General features: G+C 31.9%; 3 protein-coding genes across 3 annotated transcripts; 2 read left to right on the top strand and 1 right to left on the bottom strand.

Annotated features, from left to right (window-relative positions):
- Positions 1–362: 362 nt before the first annotated feature.
- LOC106710349 (zinc finger protein 98) lies at positions 363–2,197 on the top strand. Its single transcript, XM_014502370.2, has 2 exons — positions 363–435; positions 729–2,197. The coding sequence occupies exon 2, from the start codon at positions 743–745 to the stop codon at positions 1,895–1,897; it is 1,155 nt and encodes a 384-aa protein (XP_014357856.2). The 5' UTR covers positions 363–435; positions 729–742; the 3' UTR covers positions 1,898–2,197.
- Positions 2,198–10,370: 8,173 nt separating this feature from the next.
- On the top strand, positions 10,371–11,728 carry LOC106710361 (39S ribosomal protein L51, mitochondrial). The gene is made up of 4 exons (XM_014502382.2): positions 10,371–10,530; positions 10,604–10,723; positions 10,916–11,060; positions 11,555–11,728. Exons 1-4 carry the CDS (start codon positions 10,469–10,471, stop codon positions 11,696–11,698), a joined length of 471 nt encoding a protein of 156 aa, XP_014357868.2. The 5' UTR covers positions 10,371–10,468; the 3' UTR covers positions 11,699–11,728.
- A 467-nt stretch (positions 11,729–12,195) lies between these two features.
- On the bottom strand, positions 12,196–15,626 carry LOC106710319 (glucose dehydrogenase [FAD, quinone]). Its single transcript, XM_014502337.2, has 6 exons — positions 14,725–15,626; positions 14,042–14,258; positions 13,651–13,852; positions 13,212–13,423; positions 12,926–13,075; positions 12,196–12,405 (listed from the first exon to the last, which is right to left on the bottom strand). The coding sequence occupies exons 1-6, from the start codon at positions 15,603–15,605 to the stop codon at positions 12,196–12,198; spliced, it is 1,872 nt and encodes a 623-aa protein (XP_014357823.2). The 5' UTR covers positions 15,606–15,626.
- Between the last annotated feature and the right edge of the window lie 304 nt (positions 15,627–15,930).

Raw genomic sequence — 15,930 nt, forward strand, 5'->3', positions numbered from 1 at the left:
AACTAACACACTGAACCTAATATCCAGAGGTGAAATAGAAAACCCATTAGAATAAACTACTGATGATAATATAATATATGCAGTTATTGATGACATGAATTTCACAATTATGTATCTTGCCTCAAGACTGCACTAAAGATCTTATAACAATCTCTGAATACTAAGGATTTTTATTTTCATGGTGTAATATTTGGATGTGTATTACCCCTAGGGGAAATACGTCACGTGTAATAGGGTTTACGATAAAACACTGATAATTTTTGTGGAAGTTGTTATTTGAATTTACACAAAAATATTTTTATCTGTCAATTTTTAATTGATGAAATGGATGAAATGAAAGTACGCTATAATCTGTGGTCGGTGCCCAAACCAAACAAAATGGCCGAGCCCTTTTGATATTTGTTTGATATCTTTAATGGGAAGTTCATTATTCATGTATGTACATACTACTTTAATTAATATAAAATAAGCAAACAAAACATATACCTAAAATCACTTATGCGTATGTTAGGCATTAAACCTTTGATTCAATTATAATTGTGTTTGTATTGTTTGTTTACTTCTATACAAAGCTTGGCCTAATTTTCTTAGCAATTTTTCAAAGTTTTTAATAACAAATGATTTCTATTGTTAGAATTTTTTTTTTCTAAATAAATCATAGTTTTTTAGTTCCTCTTTTAGACATCATACGAAAAAGATGATTATATACGTAATTAATTAATTTTCAGGCTCTGATTAAAATATGTCTAAAAGAGAGGGTAACGATCGAAATGAAAAAAAATTGGATCCTAGCGATTACGAAAATTTAATATCGCAACATAGTATTTTTGAAACGACAAGGACTAAACATCAAGAATTGCCTAGTTTCCCGGGATTTTCAAACGCTGGCACCCAGACAAAGTCGAGTGATTTGAAGGCACAATCGGTGCAGTCTGGTTTGGGAGCGTGGCACTACAACCCATGGTGGATGTTAGCAGGTACGTCTCGAGGAGTTTCTTCACAAGATGATTTTTCAGAGACAAGTGAACAAGCTAAAATTAAACAAGAACCTAGCGGAGCTGGTACTCCCGATACAGACCATGATCCTCTACAAAGTGAAGTGGAACCTTTTCAAACTGCAACACCACCAGCAGGCTTAGATTCGTTTTGTGATGATTGTTCAGATCCTTTTTGCGATTCCAGTGCGGCAATGTGCCGTAGATTATTTCACTGCCCGCATTGTCGGAAAAGCTACCCAACTATTCTTGAATTCAACACCCATTTGACTGGAGTTCACCCAGCTCAAAAACCTTTTAGATGTCAAATCTGCTTGGAACCTTTTCATAAGAAATCTCATTTAAGAAGACATTTAGATGCTAACCACACCCGAAAGGATGTTAATAAGTGTTCAGTTTGTTCGAAATATATAAAAGACAAAAGCAACTTACGTAAACATATGCAAGTACATACAGGACGGGTCCCTCAAAAACAATTTAAATGTGACCTATGTAACAACAAGCGTTACATGTCTCTGGATAGACTTAATAATCATAAAGTGGTGTGCACGGGGGAGAAAGTTCTAAAATATTGTGACATGTGTACCAAAGTATTTGATAATTCAAGATCATTAAACAGCCATAAAAAGGTTCATGCAAGAGAATTGAAATGTGAAAATTGTGGTGAACAGCTTCGTTCATTAGAACAATTTACAAATCACAAAATGATTTGCCAAGGAACATCGTCTGACTTACCTGGTGTTAGTGGAACATCTAGCACTGATGTGCCACCTATGAACCGATGTTGCACACAACCAGGGTTGTGTGAACATGATAAACCAGCATACCTCAACATACCAGGCTATGCTGCTGGCAGAATACTTGATGCAACACTATCATCTTTAAAAAGTGATATGAACTGATGTAGTATGGTGCACCAGTTTTTTTTTTTAATTTACTACAGGTTTGACTTTTCATGTTTTTTTACAGATTACCAAATAGTTAAATCAATGTCCGTAATAATTTTCACAATTGAGAATTTCACAAGACTGATGCAAATATCCCGCCTCACAACTTGCTTTATTATTACCATTTAAATTAAGGTGTAGAAAGTAAGGTAAATACAATTAGGATAACTTTGTAGACGATGGACATATTCATACATTCAAATAAACAGTGCCCTCTCATAATGTGTGTGATTTGCATAATGTTTCACAATTTGAAGAAAGAAGTGTTCAACTACTATATAATTGTTTGAAAAAACATTTATTGTGAGAGGTCATCTATTTATCAATTAAATATATGAATATGTTCAAAATTATCCACCTTTTACTTTTATACTTAATTTTGTAAGTTTTCTACAAAAATAGCTTTACTATATACAATCTGAAAAATAATTTTGTACATTTCTTCATACAAAACATTATGAATTACTCTTAATTTCACAATAACTACAATATCTTGACTGATTTAGAGTAATGTTTAGTGTCCAGTATTACATCAGACCCTATTTTAGTTTTCTATTTTTGAAAAAATAAGAGATATATTTTTTTTATAGGTTTTAGAACATATTTTTAGGAAGCTTTAGTTTTACAAAGTGGCAGTCTGTGGAGGTTTGTGTGTACTTGAGCATGTTCAATATTTCACTGCTCTATTGTACTCTATACTCCAAAGACTTAGAATAGTTTCATATTGCATATAGAATGAATTTTTAATATTTCTTAATTCACCTTTATATGTGGAACTTGTCGTTCCATGACATTAGATCTTAAGGAACTGTAAAGTGCAATGACCACTGGCAAAGCCTGACCATGTTGAAGTTATCAAGTTTTTTTTTGTTGTGTAAACACAAAATATTTATTCATGAAGTGTTATACACTAAAGTTATTTGTGAGATTGCTTAGAGATCCTATTACATTCTTTGAATAAAACTTTTCAGTTATTCAATACTGTAAAATTCAAATAGAGTTCGTTATGTTTTACTAAATGCCCAGATTATCTTATAAAATTGATTGTAAAAGGGTCTCGGTATATTTTACAAATGTATTTATAGATATATGCAATATCACATGTATGTTCATGTTTTTAAATAATATGAGGCTATGTATATATTGGGCTATAGAGCCTATATAAATTTTAAATCATATCCATATTTTAGCACAAGCTAATTTTTTATTCTTTTTACTTATTTTATTTGTTATTTATATGGAGGCTGTACCTTGGTAATATGTTGTTGCTATTTACAATTGTTTTTTTCCACTTTATTGACAAGTTTATTTTTTATTCTTGTATTTTAAATTAGGTTAGTTTTTGTATTTGCTTAAGTTTAAGTACTGCATATATTTTATGTTTTAAAATGTTCAAATTTTTATTATAACATTCACAAAAGTCATGGTTCTAATAAAAAAAATTAGCTCTCTCAATTGCAAGGCCTATAACATAAGATGGATAATCTTTAATTCATCCAACAAATTAAAATGTCAATTAAAGTATAGACAATAAATTCTATAATGGTTGATGGCATATCACTTTTATGCACTTAAAAGAATATTGGTGAGTTAAAGAGATGCAAATTATTAAGAATACATGATTTATTCTCAAGCTATGATATAAACTTTGATTTTGATTGACATATATATGTTTTTATTAGATTTATGCTGGAATAAGTCAAGGAATTCTAGGAATATAGCTCGTAATAAAATGGCTTTATGGTACCAACTTTTGAGGGAATATCGAGCAGAATATGTTTATTACGTTTTAATTTAATATCCAAATAAGTTTTAGTATAAATAATTATTATTTTTGTACACAAAATACAGTACACTGTTTTGTATGTTAAGTATTTCTAGTATTAGAAAGAATTAAGATATCTTATTATTTCGAATGACTAGCAAATTGTATTTGCATAATTATTTTTTTATGTTATTACATTTTCATTGCTATTTTGAATTGATATTGGCCATATAACACCCACCATTTTTTTATTTTTAAGTCACAAAAATTATATGAATGTACTTTTGTGGCAGATTTTTTTTTATAAAATTAGTTATTTTACTGACATTTATAGATTTAAACTAGATTTTTTCTGTACCTGATGGCAATGTTTTATCAACAATAGCCTTAATTAATATGTTTAAGTTCCATATTGTTTTAAAGTTAAAATTTGAGGCTGCGATTTGATGTTTTCATGTAATAGGGCCGTCTAAACATAGTCTCTTGTGCCCTGGCTCACCCTCACCTCATGCACGACCGGGTAAAGACGGTCCTGTTCCTGTATGCAACATTCTTTTTTTGTTCAGGCTTTAGGAAAAAAAATTTTGAGCAGCGCTGATTTAAAAATTACATTCTCATCATGATAAAGTTCTTAACTCAAATTGCCTTTTTAAAAATGCTTTAATGTTCATATATTTTTTAAAATATGCTATAGTTTTTGTTATAGCCTCATTTATATTTTAACTTTTTTAATATCTCTCGTTTAAGTTTTTCAGATACTTTTTAAATTTATATTTTTGTGTAATAATAATTTTGTTTCATCCAATCTTTGATGATTTATTATTACCGATATTCGATACCGCCTAATTTTTTAAATCATAATATATTATTTGCTACAGTTTTTGAAGTATTAATAATCGCTAACCTCTAAAATATATGTTTATGTTTCTTTACTTTTTCTATATATTGTATACTTTTTATGTTACAAGATCTAGTTGTTTAGAAAACTGGTAAAATTTTCTTGAATATTGTATTCGTAACATTTCTTAAAGTCATCGGAGTTTTAAACTTTGAATTGTTTTATAAAAATATCGCTATAAATTATTTTTAGACGTATAATTAAATATGGTTTCGGGTAATATGAATAATAAAGGAATATCTGAAATTTTTGATAATGCCAAATATTCTGTTAAACATTTATTCCAACAATTTTTGCATGTACTTATGTTTCGTATTTAAGAATTTATTTTTTAATTCGCCTTTCCATTTGTATGTCATGAAAATCGATATGTAATACAGTGAGGCTTGAGCCGCCAAAATAAACGGCCTATTCAACATGCTAAATTAAATTTAAATTATCAGTTAAAAGTTGTAATAACACCAGCAATGCCCCACTGTACATAATTTTTGTCAGTGTAAAAAAGTTTTTCTGAGTTTAATTTCTTGTTGGAGTTCATTTATGTTATTGCATCTTTTAATGACGCGTGCCTCGCGATTGCGTCTTGGGGCATGAATTATTTGTGTTCGGAAAATGTGTGACCTAATATGTAAAGTGGGGATGTAATCTTATTACCATTTGATAAAATTTTTACCTTTAAGTAAAATAAGCACAATGCAATAATTTATTTAAATTGCCGATGTAGCGTCTAGTACAAAAGCAATTAAGAATTTTGATTTTACAATCATTGATTTTATATTTTTAAAGTTATATTATGATAAATAATAGTTTCTTAACTTTCAATGTTATAAGTATTTAGCTTGGTGTGTTTATTCTTATAATGCACCTAGTTTTAAGAAAAAATGTGTTCATATGAATTTAGTTATTTACATAGATTAGTATATCTATATTAGCACAGTAGACTGTATAACAGTGCAATTCCACTATTGTACGGAAGCTATATTTTTCCGAGTATACGTAACTTCCATTACATTTATGCATTTTCATTTAAGACAAATTGAGTTTTTTTTTATGGTTTTTTAAAAATGTTTTAGTATTGTACACTTTGAAAGCAGCTTCAAAAGTAACAATAATTACGATATTTTTTAATTGTATAAAGTAAAAATACCTTAACTAAAATATCTGTACACGACTGTCGATAATAAACATTCTTTTTCAGATTTCGATTATTATTTCTTGGGCTGAACTTTATCTGTAATACACACAATACATACAAATTCGTAAAAGCATATTAGTACATGGCGGGGTTCGAACCTGGGCGTGTAGATTACATTTAAATCCGGTCAGGTGCTTAACAACTTCGCCACCAACGCTCTTAAAAAATAATTGCTTATAAGATGCCAATGCCTAAATTGCTCCAAAGTAGGGTTGGCGACAGACTGGCGGGCGGCGGTAAAAACAAGCCAAAACTAAGGTTTATAAAACCTCGTGTGCCGACGCCACGTGAGTGAGAAAAGGCCAGGGAGATGATGAAGGTGCCAATACCTGTCTATCTTCTTTAGGTTAGTGCCTTTATTTGTTTTGGTTACTTAATACCTAAGTATTCAATTTGATTGTGCGGCTTGTGGTTATCTCCGTTCTGCATCCGAATTCTCAGTGCGAAAGAGCTATCGGATAAAATAGTATCGGCGTTGTCAGCTAAGCTAATAGAATAATAAGGAGCATTAACGCAAAAACCCGCGAGGTGAAATAGATATACTCTAATTCTGTCTGATATAAAATTATCGGAGTTAATTACAAAAAAAGAGTTCTCATTAATTATAAAGTATGTAATGATATATTTGGTTGGACGGTAAAATAATTATGATCTTTGATTTTTGTTTTGACTTGTCGACCTGACATTGACAATTTTTTGACAACGACAATCTTACCTCCGTGAAGTTGGCCCCCTCACTTTCATTTTTTTAACTTTTTTTTACGCAAATCGTTTGAGAATCGTTTGAGAGAGTTTGAGAGAAAAGAAATATCGTTTGAGAGTTCCTACTTTCTCCGTAAAAACAATTTCAAATTCTAGTGTTAAGTTGGCCCCCTCACTTTACTTTTTTTTATTTTTTTCAATGCGAATCGTTAGAGAGTCGTTTGAGAGACATTAAGAGAAAAGAAATATCGTTTGAGAGTTTTTACTTTTTCTGTAATAAATATTTTAATTCTGGGCATCGAAAGTTACAAATCGATTTTCTTTTTTTTCCGAATTAAATATGGCAATCATACACTTGGACGTTTCAAATTTATTGTGTAGGTAGAGAATGGTAAAAGAGTGATTGAGAGAAAAGAGAAATCGTTTGAGAGTTAATACTTTTTCTTAAATAAATAATTCAATGTCGGAATCGAAAGTAACAAATCGATTTTCCTTTTTTCCGAATTAAATATGGCAATCATGCACTAAGACGTTTCAAATTTATTGTGTAGGTAGAGAATGCTTAGAGAGTGATTGAGAGAAAAGAGAAATCGTTTGAGAGTTAATACTTTTTCTGAAATATATATTTCAATTTCGGAATCGAAAGTTACAGATCGGTTTTCCTTTGCTCCGAAATAAATATGGCAATCATGCACTTCGACGATTCAAATTTATGGTGTAGGTAGAGAATGGTAATAGAGTGATTGAGAGAAAAGAGAAATCGTTTGAGAGTTAATACTTTTTCTGAAGTATATATTTCAATGTCGGAATCGAAAGTTACAAATCGATTTTTCTTTTATTACGAATTAAATATGGCAATCATGCACTAAGACGTTTCAAATTTATTGTGTAGGTAGAGAATGCTTAGGGAGTGATTGAGAGAAAAGAGAAATCGTTTGAGAGTTAATACTTTTTCTGAAATATATATTTCATTTTCGGAATCGAAAGTTACAGATCGGTTTTCCTTTGCTCCGAAATAAATATGGCAATCATGCACTTCGACGATTCAAATTTATGGTGTAGGTAGAGAATGGTAATAGAGTGATTGAGAGAAAAGAGAAATCGTTTGAGAGTTAATACTTTTTCTGAAGTATATATTTCAATGTCGGAATCGAAAGTTACAAATCGATTTTTCTTTTATTACGAATTAAATATGGCAATCATGCACTAAGACGTTTCAAATTTATTGTGTAGGTAGAGAATAGTAAGAGAGTGATTGAGAGAAAAGAGAAATCGTTTGAGAGTTAATACTTTTTCTTAAATATATATTTCAATGTCGGCATCGAAAGTAACAAATCGATTTTCCTTTTGTCCGAATTAAATATAGCAATCATGCACTTAAACGTTTCAAATTTTTTGTATAGGTATAGAATGATTAGGCAGTGATTGAGAGAAAAGAGAAATCGTTTGAGAGTTGATACTTTTCCTGAAATAAATATTTCAATTTCGGAATCGTAAGTAACAAATCGATTTTCAAAAACTTACAAATCTCAAAAGTTGAAATATTTATTTCAGAAAAAGTATTAACTCTCAAACGATTTCTCTTTTCTTTCAATCACTCTATTACCATTCTCTACCTACACCATAAATTTGAATCGTCTAAGTGCATGATTGCTATATTTAATTCGGAAAACAGGAAAATAAATTTGTTACTTTCGATTCCGACATTGAAATATATATTTCAGAAAAAGTATTAACTCTCAAACGATTTCTGTTTTCTCTCAATCACTCTATTACCATTCGCTACCTACACAATAAATTTGAAACGTCTTAGTGCATGATTGCCATATTTAATTCGTAATAAAAGAAAAATCGATTTGTAACTTTCGATTCCGACATTGAAATATATACTTCAGAAAAAGTATTAACTCTCAAACGATTTCTCTTTTCTCTCAATCACTCTATTACCATTCTCTACCTACACCATTAATTTGAATCGTCGAAGTGCATGATTGCCATATTTATTTCGGAGCAAAGGAAAACCGATCTGTAACTTTCGATTCCGAAATTGAAATATATATTTCAGAAAAAGTATTAACTCTCAAACGATTTCTCTTTTCTCTCAATCACTCCCTAAGCATTCTCTACCTACACAATAAATTTGAAACGTCTTAGTGCATGATTGCCATATTTAATTCGTAATAAAAGAAAAATCGATTTGTAACTTTCGATTCCGACATTGAAATATATACTTCAGAAAAAGTATTAACTCTCAAACGATTTCTTTTTTCTCTCAATCACTCTATTACCATTCTCTACCTACACAATAAATTTGAAACGTCTTAGTGCATGATTGCCATATTTAATTCGTAATAAAAGAAAAATCGATTTGTAACTTTCGATTCCGACATTGAAATATATACTTCAGAAAAAGTATTAACTCTCAAACGATTTCTCTTTTCTCTCAATCACTCTATTACCATTCTCTACCTACACCATAAATTTGAATCGTCGAAGTGCATGATTGCCATATTTAATTCGAAATAAAAGGAAAATCGATTTGTAACTTTCGATTCCGACATTGAAATATTTATTTCAAAAAAAGTATTAACTCTCAAACGATTTCTGTTTTCTCTCAATCACTCTATTACCATTCTCTGTCTACACCATACATTTAAATCATCTAAGTGCATGATTGCCATATTTAATTCGAAATAAAAGGAAAATCGATTTGTAACTTTCGATTCCGACATTGAAATATTTATTTCAAAAAAAGTATTAACTCTCAAACGATTTCTGTTTTCTCTCAATCACTCTATTACCATTCTCTGTCTACACCATAAATTTAAATCATCTAAGTGCATGATTGCCATATTTAATTCGGAAAAAAGGAAAATCGATTTGTTACTTTCGATTCAGAAATTGAAATATTTATTTCAGGAAAAGAATTAACTCTCAAACGATTTCTCTTTTCTCTCAATCACTCTCTAAGCATTCTCTACCTACACAATAAATTTGAAACGTCTTAGTGCATGATTGCCATATTTAATTCGAAATAAAAGGAAAATCGATTTGTAACTTTCGATTCCGATATTGAAATATTTATTTCAAAAAAAGCATTAACTCTCAAACGATTTCTGTTTTCTTTCAATCACTCTATTACCATTCTCTACCTACACCATAAATTTGAATCGTCTAAGTGCATGATTGCTATATTTAATTCGGAAAAAAGGAAAATCGATTTGTTACTTTCGATTCCGACATTGAAATATATATTTCAGAAAAAGTATTAACTCTCAAACGATTTCTCTTTTCTCTCAATCACTCTCTTACCATTCTCTACCTACACAATAAATTTGAAACGTCCAAGTGCATGATTACCATATTTATTTCGGAGCAAAGGAAAACCGATCTGTAACTTTCGATTCCGAAATTGAAATATTTATTTAAGAAAAAGTATTAACTCTCAAACGATTTCTCTTTTCTCTCAATCACTCTCTTACCATTCTCTACCTACACAATAAATTTGAAACGTCCAAGTGCATGATTGCCATATTTAATTCGGAAAAAAAAGAAAATCGATTTGTAACTTTCGATGCCCAGAATTAAAATACTTATTACAGAAAAAGTAAAAACTCTCAAACGATATTTCTTTTCTCTTAATGTCTCTCAAACGACTCTTTAACGATTCGCATTGAAAAAAATAAAAAAAAGTAAAGTGAGGGGGCCAACTTAACACTAGAATTTGAAATTGTTTTTACGGAGAAAGTAGGAACTCTCAAACGATATTTCTTTTCTCTCAAACCCTCTCAAACGATTCTCAAACGATTTGCGTAAAAAAAAGTTAAAAAAATGAAAGTGAGGGGGCCAACTTCACGGAGGTGACAATCTTATTAAATAAAGTTGTAGGTTAGATTTTGGTGTTTGGTTAAAATAAGCAGTTAAAATTTAATATTCAAAGATTTACACGGTTGAGTAAACTCTGCTATGGAGCGGTTAGGTAGTACAATTTTAAAATCGCTATGGAGACCAAGCATAAATATAGTAAGGTTGTAAATACATTAATTGTATTGTTATTTTTTGCATAACCTTAATATTACTTACACTTTACTATATTTTTAGAACAAGATACCACGCTGATAAAACTAGACTTGTACGAAGATATGGGTATGAAGAAAAACTTTGGTGTGGAGGTTTATTGCCCAGGATTTCGGAAAGACAGTTACCTATTCCACAATACAGGTTTGACTTTGATATATTTACAGTTTTTATTTCGTTGGATTCTTATCCAAACTTAACTAAGAATCTTAAAGAATTGACTGTCGCCACACTTTTCATATAAGTATTTATATGAAAAGTCTGGCAAAAGTGAATTCTTTGGTGATAAAATAATTGTATCTTATTTGGATTTACTTTACTATTTATTATTTTTAGGCCTGCAAATGCATGGACTGAACGCAAAGCATTATATGGGCAAAATGATTATATAGATATATTAGGTCCTGGGAATCTTCACCCCGTCAAAACTCTTTACACTGTTCCTTCATGGATTAGGGGAGTCAGTGGACATGAATATCATGTAAGTATTCTTATTATCTTTATCCAGGCAAATAGAGAAAAAATGGTGATATTTTTTTTGCATCAAAGGGCTGGCTCTCCCAATGATATACTACAACCACACAGAAGATGTGCATGAAGTTGAAGTAATTTTGTGGTTTGTCTGATAAGTGTGCATGACAAATGCCTTATTTTAGTCCTCTTCCGCTTTCCACCCTTTTAGTACAAGAAGAGGATGGGTAGGGGGACATGTATTTGGCATGTGATGGGTTGCTTAGGTAGGGGAAATATCCTCTTTCTGGGTATCCTCTCTGTGACAAAAGGTAGACATTGCATCTGCAAATGGAGATGTCTATGGGCAGTGCTCACTTTGCTATTTTGGAAAATTATGATGGGCACTTGCTCAATTGTCACAATACGCTATAAAAAATTTCTCTGTGTACCTCTGTTCACTTTTACCAGTGTAATATGTCCCAGTGTATATTATTAAAAGGTTATTAAATTTTTCTGTTATAGATACTATTAAGGAAGAAAAAAATGTTTGCTAAAACAGGATCACCAGTGGTTAGACCTACCAAGTGGAAGGAGTTACAAAAACGACTCTCTTATTTGTATAGAAAACTTAACAGGAAGACAAAAACTGGTCCATCGCCAGACTAGATACTGAAGTAAAAATAAGTATTTGTGGAAAACATGTAGATTATTAATAATTAATAAATAATGTCATTAAAGATGCATTTTCTTTCCGCTTTTGAATAACAAGAAAATAACTATAGTAGGGTACTTGCAAACATGCATTGGGCCCAAACATTGACACAGCAGTATGTTGGGGGTTTTAGTGACAACTGTAATTTTGCGTTAAACCTCTTCTTATAAGTTTCATGTAGATGTTTGTTTATGTAGATTTTTATAATGAAGGTTTGTGTTAGAAATTTTTAAGAGAAGGTGAAAGTAAAACAAATTTCTGTGATGCACTTTATTATTTTGATGGCTTTAAAACTTTTCTAATGACTAGCATGAAATAGTGATACATATTGTTAAAAAAAAACATAGGTTACATTTAAAGACAAAAAATTACAACTATCAATAAGTTTTTTACGCAATAACTTTTTATTAAAATACTTTAAGTAAAAATCTATTCTATATTGACTATTCGACTATGAAAAAGGGTATCGTGCCCAATCTTCTTTGATTAAGTCCGCGGCTTTCTCCGCAATCATAACAACTGGTGCTAATGTATGCGACGCTGGTATTCGTGGTATGATAGAAGCATCTGCTATCCGTAGACCTTGTACACCATGGACCAGTAGTCGTGGCGAGACCACTGCAGTGCGATCTCCCGCTGGCCCCATTTTGCATGTGCCAACCTGTACACAAAGTAATAAGGTAAGAAGTAAGATGTGAAGTTCGTTCATTACTAGTCGTACATTTGAATCACTGGTCTTAGAGAGATTTTTAACAAATTAAAATAAATTGCCGCAACTTTCTGGTAGAATTAGGTGAGGTGATTTTATGACAAAATGCATGGAAGTAAAATGGACAAAGAAACGTGAGATTTTCTTTGAACTTTATCGTACAGAATAACGCAAACGAAACATTAAAGATTTAATCTTGTTCAGACGCAAGAATGTAGGAAAACATTTCGTTATGAATGTAATTGTGGTACAATTTGTAGATGGGAATCGTGTTCTATTGTTTCTCATAAGCTGAGCAAGGTGTACTAAAATTCAGTAATATATGACAAAAACATGGTTTTGTCTGTAATATAAAAATATTTTATTTTTCTTCTTTCAAATTTAAGAAGTAATGTCATTTGTAATAAGAAAACCCTTTTATACAAAATAAAGGAGTACCGCATAATTAACGCAATGGTAAATTTGGACTTACTTGATGGTCAAGAGTGATGGAGGTTTGCATAATAGCGCATTCCCAGTAATCATCTGAATCGAATTTGTAATGTTCGCATCCGGGAAACGGCACGTTATGAATTCTTGTTGCGAAGCGTTGAAAAGCTTTAGTGCTTATTACTTTTTCTACCTGGTTGAAATAAATACCAGAGGAAGTCAAGAAATCTTTACGAAAATCAAGAATGTCCAGAAAACTGCATATATTATAAGTAAAAATACACGGTAAGTATTACAAAGAAAAAATACAAAAAAATATCTAAACTTACTAGTCGTAGACCTTCCCTCAATGCACGTAGATCATCGGGATGGTGGAAGTAGTTGGGATGTATTCTGGGATGATCGGAGTAGTTAGCACTACGCAGCATTAGCCGGCCTACACTGCGCGGTCTGATCAGTACAGGGTTCATTGAAAATGTACGCTGTCGGACTTCCGGCGGCAGGGAACCGTACACTTTCCAATACCATTTGTCAGTTACACCTATTAAAAGAAATATCGATCTAAATTGTACAGCAATTGTTGTTTGTTCTATCATTTGCTCAAAACATCTGCTTAATAGAACTACTTAGAATGGATTAAATTTTGAAATTATGGGATTTATCAAAGTTTAATTGTCACTTTATGATTAAACGCTTGCTATGAAAGAATTCTTGTTTATTTACGGCACAGCCGCGTAGACCTACTTATATCCAGAAATCATATATTACCTAGCAAAGATCGTAAAATGCCTAAGAGGTCTCCAGCGAGTGATCCAGCGCCCATCACTAGTTCCATATCGGGCCGTCCTTCAGACAGATCTGCGGCGTACGAGGTGCGAGCAAACGCTAGCCCTGTGGCGCCACCTGGTATCGTCAAAGGTCCTCTACCAGCTAAGTAAGCAGCGGCTGCTAGTGGAGACGCAGCTGTTAGCTAGATCAATAGTTTACTATTAAAGTCTTACAACATTATTAATTTACCACGGTTCCTTCCCAGTGCAGAAAAGTGAAGATACTTGAGAGCGGGTGAATTCTATGAAAGACTCATGCAATTTTCATAAAATAAAATAGCCAATTTATTAATGCAATTTTTTATAACTGAAAAGTAGTCAGTATAACTTACGTCATTTACACAGAGCTTTGAATCATTAACAATAAAGGCATTTCCTGAGAAAGTGACGTGATCTTGCAAATTGTAGCCTACTGGTAGGTCCGCTAACGTCTTGATGCCCATTTCAGAAAGGTGGTCTGTCGGTCCTACACCAGATAACATGAGTATTTGTGCAGAACCGATTGTACCAGCTGATAGGATAACCTCGCGCCGAGCTATCACCCGTCGTCTGTTGATTTGATAATACATGTACTTGTTTAAGTAATCTAATATGTGTAATTATTTCAACAACACTCATAGAGATATATGTTTTTTAATTGTATAAGCACTGAAATAAAAATCAAATTTCTCGTTACTATTTTTATAATTTACAATTTAGTTATTAGTAAAAGATCAGTAAATTTAATATTTTTTGTAATTTAGCTCTGATACTAACGATACTTGTACTAACGATAAAATTTATTGGATATCTTACACATTGTTTGCGCGTTACTAGTAGGCTGTTATAGCATTGAACGGAATTCTCGCACATTGTCCCTTTTTAATACGCATTTGCTTACGGTCTACGAAAAATGTAGACGTCTCGATATAATTTAAAATTATTAAATGTACAAATTCTTTCTATTTTTATTATTTTATTCTATTAGTAAATGTAATGTGTATTTTTAAAACGTGTTACAGAATATTATTTTTACCTTTTGTTACCTTTGAAAAAGTCAACGCCGTATGCTTTCTTGGTGTAGGGGTCAATCAATATTTTCAGGACCGTTGAATACTTGGAAACTTTTAAATTTCGTCTGAACCGAACTGGTTCTAAAAATGCCTTCGAGGTGCTACATCTTCTTCCTTTTCTTATGGTCGCTTGAGGTTTGGAAAATCCTATGACATTTTCTCCGTTCGGATCGTTCCATTCGAAGCCGAGTTCCTCGCCGGCGTCTTTAAAAGCGGTTTGTAATGGAGATGAATAACTAGCGTAATCAATATCTAAATAACCGCCTCTACCATGATAGGATGAATTTTTTAATTCATTAATTTGTATATTTTCTGATTTTTTAAAATAAGGAAGGATTTCTGAATAACTCCACCCTTCGTTGCCCATGCGGGCCCAGTCATTGTAATCCTCTGGGTGTCCCCTTTGATATATTAAAAAGTTTAATACGCTACTGCCACCGAGGACTTTTCCCCGAGGCATAAAACAAACGTTCCCTCTGAGATCTCTGCAAGCCTTTTGTTCCGGCTCCGAATTATATCCCCAATTCAAAGGCGTAAGGGAAAGGAAAGGAGCAAATATTGGGACATCTGAAAAAAAGTTTTCATTGCCTCCGGCCTCTAGGAGTAAAACTTTCCAATCGTGCTCTTCCGTCAGTCTGTTTGCCAGCACACAGCCTGCCGAGCCCGCGCCGATTATAATAAAATCGAATTGTTCCAAGTATTTGGGAGTGTAATCCGGTACGAAACCTTCTTTGGGATTTCGAGGTAGAGGTCGGAATAAATTCGTCCAAAAGTCAAAGATTTGTGACACCTCACTTGCATATGAACCACATAAAATTAGTGTAATTACGAATACCCATCGCATGTTGTTTACGATTTATCATACCTGTAAGAAATGAAAAGAAACGGTTTATATTTTTCATGTCTTTTTATTTAGACAAAAATAAATGTTTAGAGAGAAATAGCTTTGAGACTAGTCTATCTCTTTGTATTCTATGATGATTCTTCAACAATACTGCGTTTTAACTCAAGTAATAACGATGAATAACAAGTCTTAGAAATTTTTGAAAAACTACAGAACCCTTGAAAATATGCAAACTTTGAAATTACTCAAACGCTACGTGATATATTGCTCAATCTATTCCACTTTCAATTAATTTAAGCGAGGATTTAAAACTTTACGTAGGGCG

The sequence above is a fragment of the Papilio machaon genome, chromosome 3, assembly GCF_912999745.1.
Source record: "Papilio machaon chromosome 3, ilPapMach1.1, whole genome shotgun sequence".
In the NCBI taxonomy this organism is placed as follows: domain Eukaryota; kingdom Metazoa; phylum Arthropoda; class Insecta; order Lepidoptera; family Papilionidae; genus Papilio; species Papilio machaon.

Bases quoted from the DNA above. Each gene is read 5' to 3' on its own strand.
- LOC106710361 (XM_014502382.2), top strand. From the start codon at position 10,469: ATGGAGCGGTTAGGTAGTACAATTTTAAAATCGCTATGGAGACCAAGC. The intron at 10,531-10,603 runs GTTGTAAATACA...CTATATTTTTAG, and splicing joins CCAAGCATAAATATAGTAAG to AACAAGATACCACGCTGATA. The intron at 11,061-11,554 runs GTAAGTATTCTT...TTTCTGTTATAG, and splicing joins TCAGTGGACATGAATATCAT to ATACTATTAAGGAAGAAAAA.
- LOC106710319 (XM_014502337.2), bottom strand. From the start codon at position 15,605: ATGCGATGGGTATTCGTAATTACACTAATTTTATGTGGTTCATATGCA. The intron at 13,424-13,650 runs GTAATATATGAT...TTCTTTTAATAG, and splicing joins CATTTTACGATCTTTGCTAG to GTGTAACTGACAAATGGTAT. The intron at 12,406-12,925 runs GTAAGTCCAAAT...CTTTGTGTACAG, and splicing joins CCATCACTCTTGACCATCAA to GTTGGCACATGCAAAATGGG.
- LOC106710349 (XM_014502370.2), top strand. From the start codon at position 743: ATGTCTAAAAGAGAGGGTAACGATCGAAATGAAAAAAAATTGGATCCT.